Source organism: Oncorhynchus mykiss, chromosome 5, assembly GCF_013265735.2.
Source record: "Oncorhynchus mykiss isolate Arlee chromosome 5, USDA_OmykA_1.1, whole genome shotgun sequence".
NCBI lineage: Eukaryota > Metazoa > Chordata > Actinopteri > Salmoniformes > Salmonidae > Oncorhynchus > Oncorhynchus mykiss.
In genome coordinates, this window is record NC_048569.1 from 28,528,307 (window position 1) to 28,553,915 (window position 25,609).

Genomic DNA, 25,609 nt, shown 5'->3' on the forward strand with positions numbered 1-25,609 from the left:
AAAGTATTAACTTAACGGGGCTGAATCATTTTGCACGCCCAATTTTTCAGTTTTTGATTTGTTAAAAAAGTTTGAAATATCCAATAAATGTCGTTCCACTTCATGATTGTGTCCCACTTGTTGTTGATTCTTCACAAAAAAATACAGTTTTATATCTTTATGTTTGAAGCCTGATGTTTGAACCCAGATGAGAAGAGGAAGTGGCCCCAAGATCTATTGAACCCAGACGAGAAGAGGAAGTGGCCCCAAGAGCTATTGAACCCAGACGAGAAGAGGAAGTGGCACCAAGAGCTAATGAACCCAGACGAGAAGAGGAAGTGGCCCCAAGAGCTATTGAACCCAGACGAGAAGAGGAAGTGGCCCCAAGATCTATTGAACCCAGACGAGAAGAGGAAGTGGCCTCAAGATCTATTGAACCCAAACGAGAAGAGGAAGTGGCCCCAAGAGCTATTGAACCCAGACAAGAAGAGGAAGTGGCCCCAAGATCTATTGAACCCAGCCTAGAAGAGGAAGTGGCCCCAAGATCTATTGAACCCAGACGAGAAGAGGAAGTGGCACCAAGAGCTATTGAACCCAGACGAGAAGAGGACGTGGTCCAAGGGATATTGAAACTATTGAAATGACTGAAAAGGTCTTATATCAGGGTGAAAGGGTTTATGTTCAGTCACAAAACTACTGAAGTATTTCATTGTATGGGCGTGGGTGAGCTTTGCTTGGATATGAGAGAGCTGTGCCTCTCGAGAGGTACATATACAGTTGCACCACTCGAGGGGCGCATATTCAGCCGTTGCGTCTTTGGTAGTAAACAATTGAACTTCATTCGGAGTTGACTCTGTTTTTGTCAATAAGTTGATTGCATATTGAATCAGACTTATCAAATGCTAAAGTTTGGTCACATTTCATTTGCAATGTTTAACCTACCCTTTGGAATGACTTTGATAGCAACAGTGAATCTATTTCGTTTTTAAGTGGAGATCTCTAAACAATCATTCTCATTATAGCACATTGGTCATAGTCAGTGACAAATATCATAGCTAAACAGGCTGGGCTTAGTTAAACCCCTGAATGGGAGACTAAAGGGTAGCTGTCTAGATGCTGCCCAGCCTATAGTTTTTCATGATAGTGGATATAACGTTGAACATCTCTGATGTTGTTTTAGAGGTGCAAATTCAACATATTTTATGCAAGTTTGGTCTATGTTAAAATGTAGTTACCATGACAACATAATCCTGTTGTTGAAATGATACACTCAAAACTACAGTTTGTCAAATCCAATGTATTTTCCACGTAGATTCCACGTCACAACACGTTGACAAATGATGTTGAAACAAAGTTGATTAAACCAGTTTGTGCCCAGTGGGTCTGACACACTAATAAACAGCGGTCTGAATAGAGAGCTCCTTGTGATTACAGTATAACCCTGCCTTTTAAACTGTCTTCGTAAACAGTCAAAGTGATATCCTGCCTCCACTGCTGATGAATTGCCACATTCATGAATCTGTAGATTGAAGGGTTCAGCCAAAATCCTGTCAATCATGCATTCAGAAATGCAAGCTAACTGTCTGCAGCAGAGCACTTCAGCAGGTTCAGAGGGTCTAAATGGGAGGGTAGAATGAACGTTCAGCATAATGGGTTTCTTAAGGCTTCACTTCCCCAGGTGGGTCACTTTTGTGGTGACTAAGCTGATGATAGCTGGAGTTTAGACAGATGCACGGTGCTCGGTGGACTCAGTGATATGTCTACATTTCCATGAACAATGTTGACACCTGCAGTCAGCGGATGGCTATATAGAAAGGTGATTTACCATCCCTCTAAAAACTCAAAGGGCTGTGGAAGCAGGGAGAGAATGAAGCCGGTGCGTTCCTGTGCCGAGGTGAGAGCCGTTCTCAAGAGATGGCATAACAAGCTGCGACCGTAGCCGCGATATCCGCCCATTAAACAGAAACCCTGGGTTCGCCATCGTTAAGAAGCAGCTGTGTTTGCGTGGGTCAGGACTGACAAAGCGCCGGCTGGCTTCTGATAAGCTAATTTTGAAAAGGCTCATTATGTCTGATAAAGACTCACATAAATCACAGAGCAGCGCTGACCTGCGGCCGGCCTCAGACGTTTGGCAGGGGAAGCAGGGGGGAACTCTCAACGGGGCTGACTCCGAACGCCTCACATCTCATTACGTTTCTTTCTTGACAGAGTTCCAGCCGCATCTTTGATTCGATGAAGGGTTCCAGCTTTACATACCAGTTCTATTCTGTTCTGTGAGTCTAGATAAAAGGAAGCTGAGAATGTTATGATACATAATCTCCTGATTGTGGTGGGTGGATGTGTTCCTTGTTGACATGAAAGACTACGATAAAGACCTGTGTAGGAGTTGGACAACCATTAGCGCAAACATACCGGCCAGATAAAAAGAAGTAATAGACAGTTAACTAGGTCTACCCTTTCCTTGATCTAAAAAAACTAAGGATGGTGGTTTGAGTTCCTTCACAGTTCTTCTGCAGTTTAACCTCTGTAACTTTCCACTGACATGTTCCCTCTCAATGGCATAGACCACATACTGCAGACCATTTACTGTTCTCATATATGAGAGAACATTGGACTGAGGATAGAGAACACTGATGAATGGAGTATTCATTCACTATCACTAGATATGAAACATTGGCTTTATTTGCTTTCTCCTGAGTTTTGTCCATCTGAAGGCTGCACCCTATTGGCAGTACCACTGGTATGAGCCCAGAGAAAGATATTAACTGGCTCATTAGAAAACATGCTGGGAGAGGAAGCCATAACTGGCTCGAAGTACAACATGAGACTTGGCTCATTGAGTTATATATCTGATTATTTACTAATGGTCTGTTTCCTGAACAGATACAAATTGATCCGGTTGACTTCTGTTACTGGGTTTTATTCACCACTGAAACATGTTTTATCACAGTGCTGTGAATTGTGAATGGGCATAAAACAGTTGGCTGTTTCCCTACTTGTACTATAAAAAGAGAGCGAAAAGAAATATAGTGGAAAACTAAATGTACCGAAGCCTCTGTCTTAGTCATCATTCTTGTGGAAAACCAAAGTGTTTCCCTAATGCCAGAGTTGTGGTGAGTGGGAGAGAGGGTAGCCTTTGTGTGGGAATATTAGTGTAAGGATGTGTATGACCTTTGACCCCATACACACTGACTGGGTACTAGAAAGCCAACAGCCTCCAACTGCTCCTTAACACTCCTCCTCTCTTCTTTCACTAATGGGACATTTCAACATTACCGCAGAACTTTGACATGCCTTGTTATTCTTAAACATGCCTAATTTCTGCCTGGCACATTTGAAGCCAAGACAAATATTCTCTTTCACTCGCCTCTGTGAGTTTAGATTATCGAGGAGGTTTTGACAACGTATGGAAAAAGCATTGTCAGACAGAAAGCAAATGCTGTGTGTACATTGCTTCAACCCAGCTGAGGGAGCTCAGATCTGGACAATGCCTATATTGCAGAGGAAAGACTAAGAGTATCATTGTGTCTACCCAGTATTATATAACACCTGGCTTTTCCTACCTTCTCCTTTCCACCTTTTCAGCAAATGTGTTCATAGGTAAGGGGTAATATTTGGGGTCTGAGGGAAGAACTGTTACCGTCTCATTTATAACATTTTAGTAAATTGACAGACACTCTTATCCACAACTACCCAGTAGTTCTCTCAGTAACAACACATCTCATTGGCTGTGTCCATAACTCCCTACCTGCTCCCAGCATGCACTGGGAGTTGTGCCTGTGAGTAGCAGTGGGTGAGTAATGAACCATAGTCAGTCATCTGTCAAACCCTACAGCCTCTGTCTGCTAGCCACAACACCCTTCTGGACCACAGCTCACATGGAAACTCTGTGTGTCACTTCTGAACATGCATTTTGGTCAGGTGTCACCAAACTGTAACGCCATGCTAATTAACTGAGCAATAAAATCATTCACCCTAATTAACAAAGGACTGGCCTATAAAAGGAGGGAATGTCAAACACTGGGAGATCACTGGATTTCTGCACACAAAGGACGGAATGCAAAGTGTGTGTGTGTGTGTGTGTGTGTGTGTGTGTGTGTGTGTGTGTGTGTGTGTGTGTACCTACTGTATATATTATCAGTCAGTAAAGAGAATATCTACCCCTTAACAAGACAGTATAATCTGTGCTCTAATTACACCGACTACTGCTATTTAACAACTGAATTACTGTTAATTTACCATCTTTTTGACTCTCTCTTTTCTCACACAGACACAAGCACTACAGACTGGCTCCCATACTTAAACTCTGTCTGACACATACCATTGACTGTCCCATTTAACTTTGTTCTAATTCTGCAGAGCAGAGACTGTGGCTGTTTCCTCCGTGAATTTGTGTGTTGTTGAGCTGCTCTGTCCTGTCTGTGAGCCGGCTCCTGGGATGTGTGTGTGAGTGTATAGTGGGCCAGGTGGCCCCCTGGGGCCTGAGGCTGCTGAGAACACCTGCTGCTGTAGCCTAGAGGACTCTGCTATCCCAAGTGCCCAAGCTTGTGTAAAGCATGTTGTTTGTGGTCTTGTTATGTTATTATCCCACAATGCAAAGCAAAAGTGGAATCTTACTGGGAGCAGAAACTCCTCATGACCCATCAGTACTGCCCAGAGCACTGTAGGATGACTTTCACCATCTAATACATGTGATGTTACTACAGAAGTTGAACTATCTCCCCTGTTAAAGTGGGAACTTCCAAGAATTAAAACTTTTCCACGCCTGAAGTAATGCCTTATCACAGGTACGTAGGAGAATCAACCATTCTAGTTCAAAGTGAAAACATTTCAGCAATTCTCATCGATTCGGAAAAAGAGGCCATTCTTCACTTGTTCAATTAATTTTCTTGTCCGGACCTACATGTGTCTGTCTGGATTATAGATTTAGGACTCCAGTCAATCTGAGAAACGTATTCTCTGTTTTCTCTGTTTTCTCTTGCTCTGTCTCTCTCCTCAGAAATCCCATTCAGCTCAGGGCCATCTCTGCCATTGAGAGAAGTGGGAGATGAACACCCCATCTTATTTATAGAGTTTTGAGTAGAGTTCCAGATGGCCTATATAAAACTGAATACAGTACCACTTCATTTCAGTAATAGGGCCTAAGATTAGCCACTGAGCCATTGTGAAGTCTATTATCTAACGTCCAGTAAACTGTCCCTAGCCAAGTACAGTACGGCGGTAGGATTTCTGAGGATGATTTTAAAACAGGCTTTCTCATCATGGGAGTTTCCTGTCACTCAGCCATAGGGGGCAAAAGTTTTGTCTTCTAAAGAGATGATACCATCTTTTGGGTACTGGTTTCACATCTTATTCCTGGACCATTCTTTTTCCTATGTCAGTCAGAGTGAGAATCCCATCTGCTTAAACCGTTAGCCAAATTGAAGAGGACAGAATTAAAGTTTGAAAATTAAGTGTCTAGAATTAAAGTAGATATTATAAGCTTCCCCGGTGAGATCAAATTAAGTAGCCATGTGAGGCGTGACAGTGATATGAGGCGGAAACAAGAATATCAGGAATTAGAAGACATCTAATGTAAATCTTACCACTCAGTTAATTATGTTTCACATAAACAAAGTTTGAATTTGTTCATCAAATCCCATTTTGCTCTCAAGATACAGTGTATCTGTACCTGGATCCCTCAAAATACATACTTCAATCAGAACATCCAGCTGCTAACTATTGAGAACATGCTCCTATATGCATGGTTAATGAATACTTTCCATAAGTCTCTCCTTCATCTATGCAGGATGCAGATCTCCAGTCTTAAGCAGCTGACCTTCCATTGCTGACTGCGTAGATCCAACAAAGCTGTGATATCATGGTGCCCCACGGTTATCGGCCAGACTAAACATCAGGCAGACAGACTACAGTACGCTTCCTGTTGTTGACATTTCTCAAGGCGGCAGGTTTTCCTTGCGACTGAGTTAATGAACGTGATGCTCCCGAATGTCACAGCGGTCTAAGGCACTGCATCTCAGTGCAAAAGGCGTCACTACAGTCCCTGGTTCGAATCCAGGCTGTATCACATCCGGCGAGATTGCGAGTCCCATAGGGCGGGGCACAATTGGCCCAGCATCGTCGAGGGTAGGCTGTCATTGTAAATAAGAATTTGTTCTTAACTGACTTGCTTAGTTAAATAAAGGTTAAATGCGCTCATACCTCCCGCTAAGGCATCTGTTGGGTGAGACTGAAAACAGCTTCTAGGCTTTCATTTCAAAGAAAGATGATCCAGCTATACCACCTCATCTTTTTACTCTCTCTCTCTCTGTCTGTATCTGAGGTGGTTTATATTTAATAACACATTAATAGTAATCCAATCTTACACTGATCATGTAAAATTAAGTATGTACGACACACTCCCATGGGTGGAAACATATCCCTCGCATTAATCACTGGAGTTTCATTGTCAGAAGTTGATCCACAGAACAGACATAAATCTCTCTGCCTAATCCCGTTGAAGAGAACAGGGCAATTTACTCATCTGAACCAGAGAGAGGATGGATATGGAAAGTGATTATACTTCACCTGACCCTCCACAACGCAATACAGAGCTATTTGGAGTCTGGCTCACTGTACACACTGTACAGACATTCATGAGCGAGGATAACCCTTATCCATTGTATACTAAAAGTCAATTACATTCTGTTAGCATACCAGACCACAGTGCTGGCTGAGAATAGCAGTGTGGATGCTACCCTAAAGAATATGATGAAGTGTGGTCATGGGCTTAGGTGTCACTGGATTAGGAGAGGAAGAAAGGGTCAAAGAAACCAAGGGGCCTCTCGAGCGGCTCAGCGGTCTAAGGCACTGCATCGCAGTGTTAGCTGTGTCACTATAGATCCAGGTTTGATTCCAGGCTGTGTTGCAGCCGGCCGCGACTGGGAGACCAATTAGGTGGTGCACAATTGGCCCAGCATCGTTCGGGTTAGGGGAGGCTTTGGCCGGCCGGGTTGTCCTTGTTCCAACGCACTCTAGCAACTCCTGTGGCAGTCCGGCCACATGCACGCTGACACGGTTGCCAGGTGTACAGTGTTTCCTCTGACACATTGGTGAGGCTGGCTTCCAGGTTAAGTGGGCATTGTGTCCAGAAGCAGTGCAGCTTGGAGGGATTGTGTTTCGGAAGACGCATGGCTCTTGACCTTCGCCTCTCCCGAGTCCATACGGGAGTTGCAGCAATGGGACAAGACTGTAACTACCAATTGGGGAGAAAAAGGGGTGTAAAAAAAGATATACATTAAAAAAACTATTCACAGGTCTTCTGCCTTAAATGAGGCAGCTCTTTTCTCCACCAATCTTGTATACTGTTGTTCAACTGTGTCTTGTTGTTGAAGACGAAACACATGATCGTTATAATGATTCTCTCTTGATTGAGAACTCTCTGTTCTTTTTCTTTAGTTGTTGTTTGGTTCCCAGGGTCTCTATTAGGATGTAGCCTAAATGTCTGATAAGGTCTCTGAAGCTCTCACTTGTATTGTAATTGGCAGAGATATCAGAACATGAACTACACTGCTGTTTGGCAAAGGGCTTCAGTGTCAAAACCACGGTCTGCTCTCATGAGAGAGAGAGAGAGAGAGAGAGAGGGGGGTGGGGTGAGAGACAACACGGAGAGAAAGCAAGGGTAATGAGAGCGAAGCCTAGCAGCTTTTGGCAGAGATCCTAGGAAATCACTCAACACATTGCAGGTTCAAGCATGATTGTTTGAAGTTGTGTTGTTTTTCTAGTTGTGAATTCATTTCAGATAATAGAGTGACAGCTGTTCAGTAGTAGGGCGTGTAATTAAACAACTTTGTATGCCTAACGCATACTGCTAATTGACAGTTGTTGTCATCTCTTCAATTTTTTGTCAAAGAGCAATGAACAAAAGCTTGGCATCTATTGGATTTTCCATCCATTAGGCAAAACAGTTGGGATTCAATTTACATAAAAAGGAAAAGATAATACAAATGAGAGACACAATAATTACAACAATGACAAATAACTTTTATTAAATCTTTTTTTGTAGTTAGTCATAGCTGCTCCAACACATTTGTGTATTTACAAATAATGGCCTTCGTATGAAATACAGTACATTTGCAGAACATTCTGGTGAAGAGAGTTGGACCGGGAGAGAGGGAGGAGTTACAACAGTCTGGGGAGGTGAGGACAATAGGGCTGGGATAACAGACCGTCACTGGGGACAGGGACAGAGGACAGGGACAGAGAACAGGGACAGACAACAGGGTCAGAGGACAGCGACAGAGGACAGGGACAGAGGACATAGGAGGGCACAGTGGTGTCAGGTTCAGGCTACATGGCTACAGTAACAGGTGCCAGGTGAAGAGCTCCTCCTAAAAGACTCAATTCACCCTGTAACACAACTGCATCTCATACTGTACATCAACTTTTGAATGGAAAATTACACAAGTTAACTGATTCATGACATTGTGATATGGACAGAAAACCAACACTTAACAAGCTTTACAAAATCTCCTGAATTCAGATAACAACATGGTGCTGCTGACTACTGAAGCTTCCTCTGAAACCATTGTAGTGAAGATTAAGAGGGACCACAGACAAACTAAGCATGTACAGGGACTCAAAACATTAGGCGCCTAAACCACATTTCAGATGCAAATACTACTAAGCTCTGGTCAAAAGAGGAGGGCGATGGGAGTGCAGTATGGTTCTTGGATGAGCATGGATGGATATAGTGCACTTCCAATAGTAGAGCCCTTAACTTGGGCACTTCAACCTCCACACACACACTATAACATTGATATGTGAAAACCTTACACAAAAGATATTAAACAAATGTAATCAACAGTTTTTGTTATCCAACATTGACTTTATTCCCTCACTAACAGCATTAACAATGTGTCTTTGTTAACTGCGGTTGTCCTTCAAAGAGGTGTGAGATCCACTGCTCTAACACTACAGCTGGATACACAGTATCCATGAGACAAGCTGATCCTTGTTTCCCAACATTGACTGGCTGAAGTGAATGATGTCAGTCACAATGAATTTCAGCTTTTCTTATTTAAAGTCTTGTTCAAACTGAATCCCACACTTGCAGCCAACAGAGGCAGAGGCTAATGTATTTCTCAGTGATAGTCCATCCCCTTTACAAAGGATGTGAGTTGGTCTCAGTACACTAAATAGACTGTGTATCAGACAGTGGAGGGAAATATTTACCGTGTTCCTGTGTTTGAGAAGCCCATCACTATTGATCTCAGCTGGCCTTCTCTCTCTCCTCATTACTCATTCCAGTCCTCTGGTGGTAAAAATTACCTCTGGGCTGAACAGGACACCTCTCTCTCCCTGCTAGTGAGCCTATCCAGAGGCTGAATAGGACACCTCTCTTCCTCACTCTCTCTCATCTCTCGTTCTCCCTCCTGGTGGTCGATTTTTCTCATTCCAGAAATAACTAGCGCATGGCCCCCCAGCATGTGGTCTGCTTGGACACCGCTCCTCACGACATCAAAGACACGGCTAAATCACACTAGAGCTGCAGCTGCTACAGATGAAACTAACGTTGCCACAACCTACCTTCAACTTTTGGAGAAAGGTTGGAGGTGTTGGGACGTGTGGGTTGATCATCACTGAATGGTCGCTAACCTATCAATATCAATGAAGGTTTTTGTTGTTTGCTTGGGGAAAAACTCAAGAATATTACTAAGAACATAATTGAAACTAATCGTACTAGTTATAGAGTCATCCCTGAACCTTTTGTTTATGTACAGTACATAATTGTAGTTTTGTAGAGGTTATGACAATGTTGAAAAGAAGTAGTGGATGGTAATATGGGCTGACTTGTTAGGACACATACAGTTTGTGTTTACTGTTACAGGGAAGAAACACAGTTATAACACACATTCTTACACCCTGATACAACATCCAACTATGTCCTCTTCCCTGAACTCTGTTAGATAAAAACAATCCAATTCCATTTTGAGTCCAAGCCCAGATATTACATGTGTATGAAATATAACTACACCTTTCCAAAATGAAAAGAGAGACTGGTGCTTTTAAGTGGTGGGATGTTTTGGGCTTGTCTCTGCACTAGTTACAGTGACTGAACCAGAACAATCAGAAAAGGGAAAGAGCACAAGGACTCAACAATAAATAGGAAAATACATTTGCCTGACAAAATACCATATCAACTCCCAGGCTCCTCGCAAATATACACCCGTGTTGCTTGCTAAATTTGAATTACGTGATTCATTTAAAAAATACATGAATTGATCACTAATTCCCCTAAAAGGACACAAATTTCTAAACATGAGTGCTTCTTTTTTTCCGGTTCAGCTAAGATCGTTCACTCCCAGTCTCTGAATCATCAAATCCAACCCCCATCTCATGAACTTCTAATGGACTCTTCAAAGGCAAGAAAAGAGAGCCCCCTCCCCTTGGCAACAGGACTTCTCCAAGCAACAACCATGGCTCTGGATCCTTGATTCACCATTGATTGACCAGCATGCCTTGTCCTCATTTGATTGGCCAGTATGTCTTGGCCTCATTTGATTGGCCAGTACTCCTTTACTTCATTGCCATTGGCTGATCTGATCAGTCACAAGCCATCTTCAAATTATCATAGTTATTCACTGTAAGACTTCATCATATTCTAAATCAAAGTCATTTGGGGGCCTGAAAAAAAGTTATTTTTAGTAGTTCTTGTTCTGTTGTTTCATCTTGCAAAAGGTATGGTGGGACCACAGAGGAGAGAGTGATTGTGTGTGTGTGTGTGTGTGTGTGTGTGTGTGTGTGTGTGTGTGTGTGTGTGTGTGTGTGTGTGTGTGTGTGTGTGTGTGAACGTGAGAGAGAGAGAGAGAGAGAGAGAGAGAGAGAGATGATGGGGACAGCAAATTCACTGGGAAACTATGACCTTCAAATATTAACATCTACAGGAAAGTAAAATGACAAAATGAGAGTCAAAAAGGCTTTTGGCATCTTAACTCCCCAAAGCAAAGTTTATAAAAAGGTCTTCCCCCTTAGAAGTCCACCTCTCCCCGGCACTCAGACTGTCTTTTAAAAAGTGCACCTTGGGGGTTGTATGGTCCAGTCAGGGCGAGTCCACTCCGCCCTGTCTAAAACCCTCAGGCTGGGCGCTATAAAGACAAGATGGCTGCACAGAGAACCAGGGCGGAGGTGACCAGCAGGCCGGTGGTCTGAACCCAGCCCACCGAGTTGACGTCACCTCGGGACGGCTCGGCTGATTCGTGACTGGTATCATCTAGATGGAGGAAGAAAGGAGGGAGAGAGGAGGAGATAAGAATCCCTGAGACATCAAGATATATCATCATTTAGCTGCAACGACTGAAACATTAATGTATGAAATGGAGTGGTGGCTTTGTCATTCCATCAACTTTCTATGTGACTGACTCATCCATTCAGCTGGTACAATGGGAAACTATGAGCCCCTTTGGAATTCTGTATTAGGAAATATAATTTGTCATACCCGGGTACACAGACACTCTGAAGCATGCAGGCAGGCACGTACCCCTACACACAGTTTATGGAGTCTTACAAACCTCTTGGTTCTAGGGAATTGTCCACCCTCTCATTGACGTCAAAGACCCGATCGTGAACACTGACAGTTTTCACACAATTGTCTGCAACAAAAGGAAAGGGTGGGACGTGAACATTCACAGCGAGCACAAGATTGATATTCAACTCTCACACAATGCATTTAAAGTTTTTTCACAGTTTGAAAGAAATAGAAAATAGAATGTTCTTTCAGAAATCCACTTACTTGCTGGTCTGACGAACACCTTCAGTCGAAGGCAACTTCTCCTTCCATTGTCAGCAACGGTGGATGCTGTGAAAACAGTTATGTTAGGAACAATGCTTATAGACATACGTCAAACAGAGAGCTATCACACCCCAAACAGGGTGAAAATTCCACTGACTTGAAGGTTCTCAATGGATGCAATTTGTGATAAATGTAGCATACTGTCTGTCGATCAAATGCCTGAAACACATCTTTCTATTGGCTACTGAGTGAGGGCAACATCTGCACCTCAGACTTCCATTAGCTTCAAATAACAAAAACACATGCTCCCGAGTAACATCCACATCTGCTACTCAAACTTCCATTGGTTCAAAGAACAGTCTGCACCTGCTACTCAAACTTCTATTGGCTCCAAATTTCATCCACATCTGCAACACAGAAATCTATTGGCTCCGAGTAACATCACCATCTGCTATGAAGTATTTGATTGGCTGCAGAGACCGTTCTATTAGCAGTAAATTAGCACAACCCTGCTACACAGACGTCAACTCTGGATAACTGGAATATGACAGCTGCTTCACAAAATCTCAATGGTGGCAAGTCACTTCGACTCAGGCCGCTCCAACTTCTGACCTGCAACAACTAGACAATGCCACCTAGGACATAGTCACCAAACAAGACTGCGGCGGTTTCATATTGTGTGATGTCTTGAGAAGCAATAGTTCTGAAGTCCCTATCACTCTTCTATACGGAAAGTAGGTTGTGACTGAGATCTTGTTCTTGTTGCTAGTTTGACAGACTCTGACCTGTGCTTGTATTAATCTATAGAATGGCTCTGTTCTTCTCCCACCCCACCCAGACAGTGCTCTGTGGACCTCTGTGTCCTGACCACATCATTTCCGGGCCTGCCTGGGGTCTCAAGCTGCTCTTAATCTAGTCATAAACCCCCACCAACCCCTCAGGGCACCATCATGCTGTGTGTGTGTGTGTGTGTGTGTGTGTGTGTGTGTGTGTGTGTGTGCGTGCGTCAGAGATAGAGCGAGAGAAAGGGAGAGCGAGAGGCAGTTTGTCCTATAGACTATCCCATATCCTGAGATTCTCTTCTTCAAGCAGCAGTCATCGAAATTGTTAAAAGGTTTTGAAAACAATTCTAAAAAATACAACAGGACAATGGATGAAGATACTCCAAACGTTTAGAATTTAAAACATCTATCAGATATTGACAAAGCACATTACACATTTTACTCATGCGGGCAAATAATGAGTTCAGGGATTTTGGTGGGAATCCAGGTATTCCATTTATTGTAAAAAAAAATATTATTTGATACACTGCCGATTTTGCAGGTTTTCCTACTTACAAAGCATGTAGAGGTCTCTAATTTTCATCATAGGTACACTTCAACTGTGAGAGACGGAATCTAAAACAAAAATCCAGAAAATCACATTGTATGATTTTTAAGTAATTAATTAGCATTTTATTGCATGACATAAGTATTTGAAAAGCAGAACTTAATATTTGGTACAGAAACCTTTGTTTGAAATTACAGAGATCATACGTTTCCTGTAGTTCTTGACCAGGTTTGCACACACTGCAGCAGGGATTTTGGCCCACTCCTCCATACAGACCTTCTCCAGATCCTTCAAGTTTCGGGGCTGTCGCTGGGCAATACGGACTTTCAGCTCCCTCCAAAGATTTTCTATTGGGTTCAGGTCTGGAGACTGGCTAGGCCACTCCAGGACCTTGAGATGCTTCTTAAGGAGCCACTCCTTAGTTGCCCTGGCTGTGTGTTTCGGGTCGTTGTCATGCTGGAAGACCCAGCTACGACCCATCTTCAAAGCTCTTACTGAGGGAAGGAGGTTGTTGGCCAAGATCTCATGATACATAGCCCCATCCATCCTCCCCTCAAGACGGTGCAGTCGTCCTGTCCCCTTTGCAGAAAAGCATTCCAAAGAACGATGTTTCCACCTCCATGATTCACGTTGGGATGGTGTTCTTGGGGTTGTACTCATCCTTCGTCTTCCTCCAAACACGGCGAGTGGAGTTTAGATGAAAAAGCTACATTTTTGTTTCATCAGACCACATGACCTTCTCCCATTCCTCCTCTGGATCATCCAGATGGTCATTGGCAAACTTCAGATGGGCCTGGACATGCGCTGGCTTGAGCAGGGGGACCTTGCGTGTGCTGCAGAATTTTAATACATGACGGCGTTGTGTGTTACTAATGGTTTTCTTTGAGACTGTGGTCCCAGCTCTCTTCAGGTCATTGACCAGGTCCTGCCGTGTAGTTCTGGGCTGATCCCTCACCTTCCTCATGATCATTGATGCCCCACGAGGTGAGATCTTGCATGGAGCCCCAGACCGAGGGTGATTGACCTTCATCTTGAACATCTTCCATTTTCTAATAATTGCTCCAACACTTGTTGCCTTCTCACCAAGCTGCTTGCCTATTGTCCTGTAGTCCATCCCAGCCTTGTGCAGGTCTACAATTTTATCCCTTATGTCCTTACACAGCTCTCTGGTCTTGGCCATTGTGGAGAGGTTGGAGTCTGTTTGATTGAGTGTGTGGACAGGTGTCTTTTATACAGGTAACGAGTTCAAACAGGTGCAGTTAATACAGGTAATGAGTGGAGAACAGGAGGGCTTCTTAAAGAAAAACTAACAGGTCTGTGAGAGCCGGAATTCTTACTAGTTGGTAGGTGATCAAATACGTATGTCATGCAATAAAATGCAAATTAATTACTTAAAAATCATACAATGTGGTTTTCTGGATTTTTGTTTTAGATTCCGTCTCTCACAGTTGAAGTATACCTATGATAAAAATTAGAGACCTCTACATGCTTTGTAAGTAGGAAAACCTGCAAAATCGGCAGTGTATCAAATACTTGTTCTCCCCACTGTATATACAATGTCTTATTGTATCAGGTATTTTTAAATATTTTGTGTTAATACATAGAAAATTATGTGCCTCATTTGCATAAATAATGTATTTGCATGCATTCATTCTAATCAAATCAAATGTTATTTGTTTTAAGAAAAATACATGTTACGAATGTATTTATTAAAATAAACTGAAGTTAAAAAAAATAAGAAAATAGAAAAATAACAAATAATTAATGAGCAACAATAAAATAACAGTAACTAGGCTACATACAGGGGGTAATTCATTAACATCAAGGGGTGGAACAGGGCTGCAGCCACCAAACACCTTCTCTGTCTACCCTACCTGCTCTGTCTACCCTACCTTCTCTGTCTACCCTACCTGCACTGTCTACCCTACCTGTACTCACCTGCACTGTCTACCCTACCTGTACTCACCTGCTCTGTCTACACTACCTGTACTCACCTGCTCTGTCTACACTACCTGTACTCACCTGCTCTGTCTACCCTACCTGCTCTGTCTATCCTACCTGCACTCACCTGCTCTGTCTACCCTACCTGCTCTGTCTACCCTACCTGTACTCACCTGCTCTGTCTACCCAACCTGCACTCACCTGCACTGTCTACCCTACCTGCACTGTCTACCCTACCTGTTCTTACCTGCTCTGTCTACACTACCCGAACTCACCTGCACTGTCTACCCTACCTGTACTCACCTGATCTGTCTACCCTACCTGCTCTGTCTATCCTACCTGCACTCACCTGCTCTGTCTACCCTACCTGCTCTGTCTACCCTACCCGAACTCACCTGCACTGTCTACCCTACCTGTACTCACTTGCACTGTTTACCCTACCTGCACTCACCTGCACTGTCTACCCTACCTGTTCTTACCTGCTCTGTCTACCCTACCCGAACTCACCTGCACTGTCTACCCTACCTGTACTCACCTGCACGGTCTACCCTACCTGCACTCACCTGCACTGTCTACCCTACCTGTTCTTACCTGCTCTGTCTACCCTACCTGTACTCACCTGCACTGTCTACCCTACCTGTACTCACCTTCACTGTCTACCCTACCTGCACTCACCTGCACTGTCTACCCTACCTGCACTCACCTGCTCTGTCTACCCTACCTGCTCTGTCTACCCTACCTGTACTCACCTGCTCTGTCTACCCTACCTGCTCTGTCTACCCTACCTGCACTCACCTGCTCTGTCTACCCTACCTGCACTCACCTGCTCTGTCTACCCTACCTGCACTCACCTGCTCTGTCTACCCTACCTGCACTCACCTGCACTGTCTAGACTGCCTCATTAATTACTGTTGTTGTCACGTTCTGTTTGTGTTAATAGCAGTGTGTCAATAGCAGGATACCCTCGGATTAAAAATCAACATGCTTGGCTACATATTACACCTACTGTATCTATACATACTTTACATTGTCTGCGAGATCAGACATAATATCACTATAATCTGAGTATTCATTTTTGGAAGTTGCTTTCATTTCAGTGCATCTCATTTGTATGCATTTCAACTGTATTAAATGATTACTTTTTTAAATTCCACCCATCAAAATAAAGTAATCGTTCTTGTGATATAAGTGTTAAGATGGTGCATTATCTCCCTGACAAAGCTTTATTGTTCTCATAAATGCAACGGAAGACTGTGTTCCATTGAGCCCATTTCAGCCATTACCGGTGTGTTTGGCAGGTGATTACAAACATTTCCGCAGTCGTAACGTTAATGGAAATAAACGACAGGCACACGCAAGAGTATGAAGGACTTGTAGGAGTGAAATGAAAGCAATAAATCCAGCGAGATTTAAGTGACAAGTGGATTTTGCAGCCCCAAACACATGAAAAAGACAGATCCTCAGGTGGGTGGGGCATGGTCGTTGATACTTCTTCCCAGTGAATGATACTGGCAGTAAATTCCAGATAAAAACTAGCCTTGTCAGTATTTCCACAGCGGAAGACTGGACTTCCCATTTCAAAGCACTTAGCGTGACTATGAAACAAGATAGAAATTGTCTTTAAAACTTGATGATGAGAGTTATATTGGCAGTGTGTTGGGGGAAAAAACAGCCAGGGGTGTCAATCATGACTCTTTTGTCTGTGTCAGCAAGTATCATGTAACTTACCTCACACCCCTACAGTGGCAGGCACACAGGCCAGACTGCACTAGCTCCCTTTCCATTCAGACAGACAGACAGACAGACAGACTGTCTGTCTGTCTGTCTGTCTGTCTGTCTGTCTGTCTGACAGACAGAGTCTGGGCTCCACAACACACACCACACAGCCAATAAACTGCTTTTCTACGACTCTGCCTCACGCGCTGCGACACTGGATCTGTGGTTAGTCATGCCATGCAGCCCAGCAGAGAATAAACTAGCAGGGCAGAATAGACAGACTGGAGGACAGTAAACCTCATGCAGACACTCAGAGTATACAAATAAAGTACAAATTCAGAAAACATCCTCTCATGAACACACACCATCCTATGAACGTGTCAAAGATGCTCCCACATACACAAAAAAACAACATTTAACCTTTACTTAAATAGGCAAGTCAGTTAAGAACAAATTCTTATTTACAATGACGGCCTACACCAGCCAAACCCGGACAACGCTGGGCCAATTGTGCTCCATCCTATGGGACTCCCAATCACAGCCGGTTGTGATACAGCCTGGATTCAAACCAGGGTGTCTGTAGTGACACCTCTAGAACTGAGATGCAGTGCCTTAGACCTCTGTGCCACTCGGAAGCACAGACATACACAACACCAGACACACACAGACATACGCAACACCAGACACACACAGGCATACGCAACACCAGACACACACAGACATACGCAACACCAGACACACACAGACATACGCAACACCAGACACACACAGACATACGCAACACCAGACACACACAGACATACGCAACACCAGACACACACAGACATACGCAACACCAGACACACACAGACATAAGCAACACCAGACACACACAGACATGCGCAACACCAGACACACACAGACATAAGCAACCCCAGACACACACAGACATAAGCAACACCAGACACACACAGACATACACAACACCAGACACACAGACATACACAACACCAGACAAAAGCTAGGGGCTCAGATGCCGTGTAACTTAAGTCTGAACAGGGTTCATCTCATTATCTATGTAGATCTTCAGACTGTATCTACGGAGCAGGACCTGGGCTTTTGAAGCCAGGGCTTTACAGCAGACAGTCATCCCCAGACACACAGGGAGAGCCAGACTCTCAACTGTCTCCCCAGAAAATTGGATTTCTATCCCCTGAGATTAGGATCAGACTTCCCTATTGGCTCTATTAGAAAAACATGCAGCCCTAAGCCTGGGAGAAGCCCGGGTTCACATCCAGACATCAGGACAGGCTGAACTCTGACCCCCTCAGGCCACCCCTTCTGATCCCCCTGATGGCTTCCTGCAGGCGTCTGTCTGCCAGACGGACGGAGACCCAGAGCCAACCAACCGCAGGTGTCATCCATTTGATTTAACCCACCCGTTCCTCTCTTCTCCTGGGGGGTTAACTATCCACAGGGGGGACCAAGGGGTGTCTGTCTGTTTTTGGCGCTGAGTTGTTGACACCAGCACACATCAATTCCCAAACATTTGACTTACTTGTTGCAAGTTCACAGCTCCATTGTCCAATAGTGTTAGAACATGTGCTAGTATCATCTAATAATGTAACTATTTTGTTATACTTGACAGATCAGACGCATGCAATGTGATACTGAAACGAATATCACATGGTTTATTGTGAGATATCCAGCTTTTATGGAACTACATAGAGGGACAAGAGTTCAGAGGATGTTGGAGTAGATTAGTGTACACCTCAGTATGTTCCCCGGGGTGTGATTACGTACACCTCTGTTTGTTATTTCATCTTCCTCTCAATGTTCTGGGTGAAAAACAACCTCTTTTCTGAGTGAATCTCTAACTGTCTAACAGTTGATCTCTAACTGTTGTCAAGGAGGGAAATGCCTTTAGGCCGTGTGGCCTGTCTCTCTTTCTCTTTCTCTCTCCCTTAGTTTCACTGTAAAAGCCCTACTGTATATATACTTGATGGCTATTTAGACTTCTTGGCGCTCCTATCTGCACATTAAACAGTCTGATAGACATCCTAGGGTAAAGTCCATTACCTACTCACAGATATACACAGAAGCACCATACCACGCTCTGTATATTCAATCCAGTAGAATAACATCCTAGGAGATTAGGCAAATCAGTAGATCATGTGTCTTTAAGGACTGGCGATTCGTCAGGCAGCTTGGGTCTGAGGCGTGCGGCTGAGGCCGGGGCTGATGCTACTCAGGAGTGGGCCTAAGTGAAGCCATCTCTGTAGGGGGAAGGAGACATACTGTATCCTAGCAGGCCACACCTTGCTCTCCTATTTAGTCTCAGCTCTCTGCTCTGTAGGGCGCCGTGTCCTCTTGTAAAAACATGGCTTCAGATGCTTGTGTTCAAGAGGCCTTCTCACAAGCAGCAGAAAGCTGAGCCTGGCGAGTTTGTAACAAAGACTCTTCAGAGGGAGACCACGAGAACGGAGATGTTTTCCCCTCAGGCAAATGTTTAGGTTTGAACCTCTTTGCCAGGGCTTGCAAAACAAAGTTCTACTTTGCTATTGTTTCCCCGTTGTCAGTTCCATTGGATGGACTCCAAAGAATGTTTTCTCACATCATACCCTTATATCATCTAAGTATGTTCTGCTCTGCCCAAGTAGACTGAGGTCACAAAATACTGTGTTAACTCTCCACTGATATCATAAATGTCCATACCACGCAGGATAACTGTGGTAGCCCTCTGTCTCTCTCTCTCTCTGCCTTTAAGCGAAGCTTTCACGTATCCCATATCATAGTACTGTAGTAGCAACAGCGTTAACTCAGTTTGTTGGGGCATGGTGCTTGCAACAGCAGAGCTGTTGGTTTGATTCCCGCATGGAACATACTTGATACTGAATGCTTTTGTTAACTTGGTTTATTTGAATATAAGCATGTGCTAAATTACCATAAAGATAATAATAATGAAATGTACTCACAGATGTAGTAGTACTCTCTGCCGGAGCGGAACTCGAAGCCCAAAGAGAAGGGGGTGAAGAGCTGGAACTTCTCGGAGAACTTCAGGGGTCCGTTGGGGGAGTGAGGCCTGTTACACTCCCAGCGTTTGAAGCCCTTGGCGGTGTGGTCACAGGAGCTGTAGCCGTCGTAGTTGACCATGTAGAGGACATAGCGCTCCATCCGCTCTTCAGGGACATAGTCCAGGTAGTGGGGACAGAAGACGTCCAGGTAGTCATTTATACACACGTCGATGTGGTAGTCACCCCGGTAGAACCTGAAAGGAAATCAGAGAGGTTCTGAGTAAGATTCTTCAGGACTACAACGTCTAATAGTACTGATACTAACATGCATTTCCATGATTCTACCTTTCTGGACGTCATCACTGATCAAACACTATAGGGCACTATAAGGCAAGGGCTTCATTGTGTAACTTTCATCTACTGTATCTAGTCATGTCAGATCAGTGATGTCTTCAAGAAGGGGAGTATCATAAGATGCATACTAAAAGTATGTGACCTAAAGCCCTAGACAAGAAAAAATGTAACCAGATGTGTCTGACAGAGACACTGCAGAACGATCTACAGAAGACACATCTACGTCCTACTATCTAGTTTTGTTTACAGGATCCCACCATGTCATTCTCAATCCTCTCACCGCTCTAGAGCGGGTGCTCAAACCTCTCCTCTACCACCAGCCAAAAAGTATCTTACGACAGACTGCCAGTCAGTCATAAGCCACATATCAATGTTTGAGCTGGGCTGCGATGACTTATGAGAGTGCTGAAATTAAAGTCCCCCAGCGCCAAATTCCAAATCCTCTGGTTAGCACGGGCCTTTGGCAGATTTAAGAGGATCCCCTCAAAAGAGGGAAATTTTCATTAGACCAATATGACATGCTGATGGAGGAGACCCGGTGGAATCTCTCTCAGCGCTGGGAAAAAAGTGTGTTTCTCAAGGCCCCAGAAACAGCCCCAACCAGATTTACATGGAGCGTCAGGGTAAACCGAGCGACCCTCCAGAGGAAGGAGGACATCAGCCAGATATGCCAGGTATTCATTCCTGGGGAGTGATGCGAAACACATATTCCCATAGGCCATATACGGTTGCATTTCTGATGCGTTTATTGGAGACAGATTGGTTTAGGTTGGCCAGCGCATCTCAGAGTCGCTAATGGCCGAGCTTGGTATCACTGACATACTGCGGATGTCTTCAATACTCCACCTCTGTTCATTGACACACTGGGGCCATGGGGAACAGGCTGGGGACCGTTACTGTGCATACTGTGCGGTGATGATTCGATACGGATGAACTCACTCGCGCTCTGTGGGAGGTTTCTCAATGTAAGGACTGAGATTCGCTGACCGAGGAGCAGACCTTACACCCACCTAACAACCTCTCCAGGGGGAGAGAAGCATTCTGAACTGATTCAGGGTCAGGTGAGAGAGGAGGTTGCGTTGGACGGCAGTGCAGCTGTTCCCACTGACACGTACATTTCCAGGCTTTAAGAGGCGTGAGGAGTATAAAGGGTGGTGTGTGTTGGCTGGGACCTGCTGGGAGTATCAGGTTGTCCTTATACGGATTGCAAATGTGCTGCAGGATTAGTGACTCTCCTACTGGGTTTGGTGCGGCCACAGAGGAGGGTGTGTGGCTGTGTGTGTGTGTGTGTGTGTGTGTGTGTGTGTGTGTGTGTGTGTGTGTGTGTGTATTCCATCTGTGTCCTATAGGCTGTGTGAGATTGTGTCTTTGTGTGTGACTTGTCAGCTAAATTCTCATATTTTTCTCTAATCATAGCCTGGTCAAACATGAAACTGTAGCCTTGTTTTCTCTCTAATTATAGCCTGGTCAAACATGAAACTGAAGCCTTCTTTTCTCTCTCAAAGGCCCACTTTTCATGCTCCAGCTGAGTGCTGTGACTCCAGGCAGCAAAGCATGGCCTCAATCAGCCTCAGTTTCTGAGCTTTTCACTGATACCATAACTGACAGAGAGCATCCAAACCCCAGAGAGCCACTAGCAAGTACTGTATCACTTCCTCAGCCAGCGGCATTGTGGGATAGCCAGCTTGGTCTGTCCATCTCTCTAAGCTTGTAATGCTACCTTTCAACCTGTGTGTACCTTTAGCTGCTCTCACCTGTCACTCAAATCTGACCTGGGACCTGCCATAAAGATTAGCATGGATTAGAGAAGAGAGTTAGACTGAGAGGTGTGGGTGGTCACCATTCTGAAAGTGATGAGCAGAAGATTTATGTCAGGGGAGCTAAGCAGGGACCACAGAGAGGATTACTCTGACCCTCCTAGAGACACCTGAGAGAGCTTTGTGACGGATAGTACCAAATATCATTCCACACTGAGCCATAATCCTGAACCATAATGCTAAAACATATGTCTCGGTCTGACACTCAATATCACCGCAAGTGTGAGTTTTCAATCTTTAAGTGAATGTCTTCAGACTACAGTAACGCTTCACAATGTACCAACAGAGCTCAATGGGGAAATCAGCATCAGGGTTTTGTCAGTGTTATTTTGTGAGTTCGCTCAAAGTCTCTCACAACGAACATCAATGTGGCAGACAAGGAAATAAAGAACTCTAGCTGTGAGGCTGACAACTCAAAAACTAATGACGTCATTAACAAATCAACACCTTCATTTGTTAAATTCATTCATGTGACGCGATGAGCCAATAGAGTTTAAAAAATGAAGACACACAAATCCTATATCTATCCGTCTTTGGGATTAATGATGCCTGATTGGCTGAATTACTCACAGCCACTTAGACAGGCTCATGCATGATTCAGGGACTACCACTTTTAACAAAGCACTCTCATAACAATAATCCTTCTTTTCACTCCTCTCCTCCTCTCTTTCCCCCCTTCTCTTTCTCTCTGGTGACCAAACACAGGTAATGAATGGTTTGCACCCTGGTTCAGTGGAGGGGAGGATGAGAGGAGGGGAAGAGGGAGAGAGAAAGCCTTCCTGGTGTTTTCTATAATACATGATTACAGTGGTGTCAGAGCGAGGTCAAATTCCAATGGTTTTATAACAATAGGAGAAAAAAGGAGACACTTTCCCTCCACAGACCACATGAAACCGCTGACCTGTTCCAAGCCACATAATGGAACAAACGACTAAATACAAACTAAGCGGTTGTGCGGGCAAACCTTACGGGTTTCAACTGCACTGTCTCTCACAGAACGACATTGTTTTTTTACATTGCTAAAAGCAATGTGTCTACACACACGTGCACACACACACACACACACACACACACACATGCACACACAAACACACAGACACACACTCCGTAGTTCATGTCCCTGACCTTAGGGGGAGCTCTTTAGGTAGGTAATTACACCACTGTGGCTAACAGGCTAATGCCTCTCTGGTCATTTGGCCCTGGGCACTGATGTCACCATATGGAGTCTATTTATCCCTCTGCCTGGTGTTTCCCCCTCTCCCTCAGGGCACCAGGCCTGACCTCCATCTACCTGGCAGATCATTCATAGCCCTGTGCCACCAACACCACCAGCACTAGCCATGGTTCAGACATCATTACCTCCACTGATCACACACATCTGTGCAGACACACGGGCCGAGCTGTCTGCCAGGGTTCAGAGTCAGACTGGGCGTTGACAGCAAAAAGAGATGAGAAAAGAGAAAACTATAAAATAGACACTTTTCTCTTTTTTTGTGGTACATTTCCCTGAGAACAAAACGTTTTGTCTGAGCTGCTCAGACAGGGACGAAAGTTATTGAATTTTAGATTGAAAACACATGGCTGTTTGTGTGAGGTAGGTCCTACATGGCAAGAACATTACAATGTGTTACAGTCAGTAAAAGCAGGAGACAGAGTATTTAGAGTATGAGAGTGAGAACCAGCGTGAGAACCAGAGTGAGAACCAGAGTGAGAACCAGCGTGAGAACCAGCGTGAGAACCAGAGTGAGAACCAGAGTGAGAACCAGTGTGAAACAGTGAGAACCAGAGTGAGAACGAGAGTGAGAATCAGTGTGCTAATGAGAGCGACAAAGAGAGAAAGAGAAGTTAACAGTGATTCTCAGCTGTTTTCTATGAATGACATAAGAAGTTAACTCACAGTACAGGACAGGTTAATGAATGATGATGCTATTCTGGTGGTCAAAGGGTGAAAGAGGCAGCATGTGGTGAGTGTCACTTAACACACACGCACGCACACACACCGCGGGGCTCGGTCACTCACTGCTTAACACCAGGGGATGACAGTCAATACCATTACCCTCTGGTCTCAAGGCCGACCCTAACACAGGTTGCCATCACACTGACTTACGACAATGCTATGCTCTACCTATTTTTACATGCGTGATGTGCTCAAACCCCAGGACACACAGACACACACACACAGATCTCAGGGTGCTTTCTGTCTATCTCAGAAGCCACATAACTCAAGAGGCTCCAAGTCTTGTTAAAATAACCCCACAAAGAATGGCACACTCAGTACCAAGGACCAAACTACCAAGTGTAGCATATAGCCCTAGCATAGGTCATAGAAACACAGACACCTAGATCTACAGCAGATAAATACATTGATGGAGCGTGAGCTGAGAGCACTAATAGATGCCTGTCTAGATGGCTAGACGCTACCTATCATTATCAGACAATCCACTCCCATAGGACAGGAGAATATTGATCTGCCATAAGAGCCAGGCCAGGGGTTAGAGGTCACTGACAGACCATTATTCAGCCAGGGCCTCAGTATTTGGCCAGTGTCTGAGTGAGGTGACGGGTATGACCCCGGGGTCGTCCATCTTAGGTGCTGCTGAGTAGGTGGCGGTGCTGCTGAAGGAAGGAAGGTGAAGTTTAATATGGTGGATGGATGAGGCTTCACCTTAGAGCAAACAGAGCTGCCCAGCCCTCTCATTAAACACAAACTTGCACACACGCATGCATGCGGACATGAGCGCGCACAAACACACTCACACTCATACGGTAATGGTATAAGCAGCAGGGATCTGTAGAGGAAGGGTCTACCTCATCCCTTGTTTGACTATGGTGACCCTGACCCCCCTCATAGGCTTTGACATCTGACCCCTCTCTCCGGGGGCGATTTGAACCCCTGCACCGCCCTATCACTTTACTGCACCCCAGGGAACTCCAACCCGCCCTGCCCTGTGCCAAACCAACCCTGAAACCAGTATAGCAGGGAGGGGGCAGTGGTGAGAGAGAAAACCACAACGTCTGGAATCAATCACCCACCCATGACAAGGCTCCACAGCATTCACACACACCACAAGTCATCCAGTAGGGAGGTCTCACACAAATCATAGTTTGGTGAAATTGACTAAGGAGAGTGATAGTGTTCTGTGGGGAGATGGAAGAAAAGTAGGCTAAGTGCTTCTGTTGGATATTTGTTGTATTAAAGGTTGTATTCGTATTGGTTGTATTCAAGGTTGGGAAATGAAGGGATACGACATCTGCTTGTGTTAGATGTAGCATGGGTACAGTGGAACCAGAGGGGACGGTAGATGCCAGTGAGAGTGTGAGAGGGGGTGGTCTTTCCCCCACTCTGTCCCCTCAACAAACACCAGCAGCCCCAGGAAAAACAGCACATGTAAAATCATGTAAGGGCTAAACATAGAACGTCTACTGAGTGCCAGGCATGCCAGTGCCAAGCCACAACACCTGGCCCCCTCAATCTCACCCCTCTAGGCCCCCTAACCCGCCTCTACTGACCCCCTCTCCTCGACACCAAGTGTCTGTCAAAGCCTCCTCCATCAGTCCACAACCAGAGCCCCACGGATACATCCACATCCTTAAGAGGACCAAGCTCAAATGAACACATACCACCTTAAGGGAACCAAGCTCAGATTCACACACACCACCTTAAGGGAACCAAGCTCAGATTCACATAAACCACCTTAAGGGGACCAAGC

At 44.7% G+C, this 25,609-nt stretch overlaps 1 protein-coding gene across 2 annotated transcripts in view; it reads right to left on the reverse strand.

Annotated features, from left to right (window-relative positions):
* Positions 1–7,980: 7,980 nt before the first annotated feature.
* LOC110523550 (ephrin-A5b) overlaps positions 7,981–25,609 on the reverse strand; it is a 58,682-nt gene continuing 41,053 nt past the window's right edge. The window contains exons 2-5 of one of the 2 annotated variants that reach the window (XM_021602341.2): positions 19,690–19,982; positions 11,750–11,815; positions 11,529–11,612; positions 7,981–11,230 (exon numbers count right to left, since the gene is read on the reverse strand). In XM_021602341.2, the coding sequence (XP_021458016.2) occupies positions 11,106–11,230; positions 11,529–11,612; positions 11,750–11,815; positions 19,690–19,982 (568 nt within the window). In that variant the 3' untranslated portion in view covers positions 7,981–11,105. The remainder of the gene's footprint in view (positions 11,231–11,528; positions 11,613–11,749; positions 11,816–19,689; positions 19,983–25,609) is intronic. The other variant, XM_021602342.2, reaches the window with a different exon arrangement.